The following is a 2452-nucleotide window of genomic DNA, read 5'->3' as shown; positions in this document are numbered from 1 at the left end:
TTTTTTATTTTTTTAGATTTTATGTGTTTCAATGAGAGACACACAGAGAGAGGCAGAGAGAGAGGCAGAGGAGAAGCAGGCTCCATGCAAGGCTCCTGATGTGGGACTCCACCCCAGGACTCCGGGGATCACATCCTGATCCGAAGGCAGGCGCTAAACCGCTGAGCCACGCAGGTGGCCTGAGGATCAAGGATCTAAGGAGGCTTTGTGAATATGGTGGCAACTGGAGAAAGATATGGCTTTGTATGTCCCATGAATATAGAATCCAATAAGAAGTGACTTTAACCAACCAAAGGAAGACTATCCATACTCTGGGCTATCCTGTTTGTCTGCTTCCTCCTCCTACCTAGTTACCTAAGTTGCATAATGACGGGCAGCTCAGATCCCTAAGCTGGACCTAGAGGCAATACTGATATATTCATACTTGTGGACATAAAGGTCATTGCTTTAACAATGAAAACTTTACAAACATCAGATGACAGAAGTGTTGCTTGCCAAAAACTATTCTTTCTCTTGACAAGGAGATTGCCACCTTTTAAAAGTATGCTGTTATTTCACTGAAAATTTACCAGAGATGGTGAAAAACATCTCTAATTACAAATGTTGGAAATAGTTAAAATAGAATTCCATAAATACCTTAATCCAAAGAATTATACTTTTATTTATTTTTTTCATATTTTATTTATTCAATCATATATGAGAGAGAAGCAGAGACACAGGCAGAGGGAGAAGCAGGCTCCATGCAGGGAGCCTGACGCGGGACTCGATCCCAGGTCTCCAGGATCACACCCTGGGCTGAAGTCGCTGAGCCACCTGGGCTGCCCAAATGATACTTTTAAAAATATATATATTCTAACCTTACTCACAAGTATATTTTTTAAAAATTTTTAGAACACAGTATTTGACAATGAATTAACATGCACACTTCAAAATTTACCTGACCCACAAGTGGAAAGAACATTTACCGGCCCGTTTTTTTTCCCCATAAAATATCCTGATTAGCTTCTCCCATTGAGCATCCTGCTTAACTTTTCATTTAGCATAATGCATATTTATTAAAATAGAGAAAATAGCTATTTAAAAAATATATAGTAATATATTAAGGTCTTGCTCCATCAAGAAGAAAATAAGGGAGCAGGAAATTTTAAAAAATTGATTTCTTCTCCTTATCTAAATAAATAAAATAAAACTATAATTTCTGAAGCTAACAGTTGATGCCTGTGACAATTCCCTGACCTAATAATTTGTCTCTGGCTCTGTCTTGTCTTTTTTCAGCAATTAAGGGACTGGAATAAATGGCTGAAAGGAATAGCACCAAGGTGACAGAATTCATTCTTTTGGGTTTTTCCGTCCACAGAGAGATTGAAATCATTCTCTTTCTGCTCATTTCAGTGGTCTACACTCTAACATTGGTAGGGAACCTAGGGATGATTTCTTTAATCCGATTGGATTCTCGACTTCACACACCCATGTACTTTTTTCTCAGTAATCTGGCCTTTATAGACCTCTGTTACTCCTCATCGATAGCCCCCAAGTTCCTGGAGACCCTCCTGACCAAGCACAGGTCTATATCTTTCTATGCATGTGCAACACAGCTGGGCTTTTTCTTGAACTTCCTGATTTCTGAGATGTTCCTTCTTGCAGTAATGGCTTATGACCGTTATGTGGCCATCTGCAATCCTCTTCTCTACATGATGATCATGTCTCGAAAGGTGTGTATGCAGCTGGTGATAGGCCCCTACTTATACAGCTTTTCTGTTGCTTTGCTCCACACAGTTGTTACTTTCCAACTGATGTATTGTGGCCCCAATATCATCAATCACTTCTATTGTGACGATGTTCCTTTGATGGCACTTGCCTGCTCGGACACCAGCCTCAAAGAAATCTTGATTTTCATCTTTGCTGGATTCAACATGATCAGCTCTTTGACCACTGTTCTTATTTCTTACTTATACATTGTGGCCGCCATCTTGAAAATCCAGTCTACAGAAGGGAGGTGCAAAGCTTTCTCGACTTGTGCTTCTCATTTGACTGCTGTGACTATATTCTATGGGACATTGATCTTCATGTATCTGCAGCCAAAATCAAACCACTCCCTTGACACAGACAAAATGGCCTCTGTATTTTACACAATAGTAATTCCTATGCTAAACCCCATTATCTATAGCTTGAGGAACCAAGAGGTAAAAAATGCCTTAAGAAAAGCAACTGACAAGTGTTATGTCCTGTTTCTAACAAACCTAAAAAAATGACTTGGAACAATGTCTCATTTGAAGCAATGCCATATGTAGATATATTGTTTTATAATCTTAATATTAGAATTTTTGATGGAGTAAATTCATTTTTACCATTCTTTATATGAGTAAAATTATTTTGTCCATGAGTTCTATTCCTCATGTAGTTTATAATAAGATGAAATGTTTAAAGGTGTAGAATTTAGACTTTTAACAAA

The 2452-nt window shown here is 38.2% G+C and overlaps 1 protein-coding gene across 1 annotated transcript; it reads left to right on the top strand.

The window, feature by feature from the left end:
• Window positions 1-1295: 1295 nt before the first annotated feature.
• On the top strand, window positions 1296-2252 carry OR8U10 (olfactory receptor family 8 subfamily U member 10). Its single transcript, NM_001388954.1, has one exon. It carries the CDS (start codon window positions 1296-1298, stop codon window positions 2250-2252), a length of 957 nt encoding a protein of 318 aa, NP_001375883.1.
• Window positions 2253-2452: the final 200 nt, after the last annotated feature.

Source organism: Canis lupus, chromosome 18 (genome assembly GCF_011100685.1).
Source record: "Canis lupus familiaris isolate Mischka breed German Shepherd chromosome 18, alternate assembly UU_Cfam_GSD_1.0, whole genome shotgun sequence".
NCBI classification, from domain to species: domain Eukaryota; kingdom Metazoa; phylum Chordata; class Mammalia; order Carnivora; family Canidae; genus Canis; species Canis lupus.
This window is presented reverse-complemented; position numbering and strand designations above follow the sequence as displayed.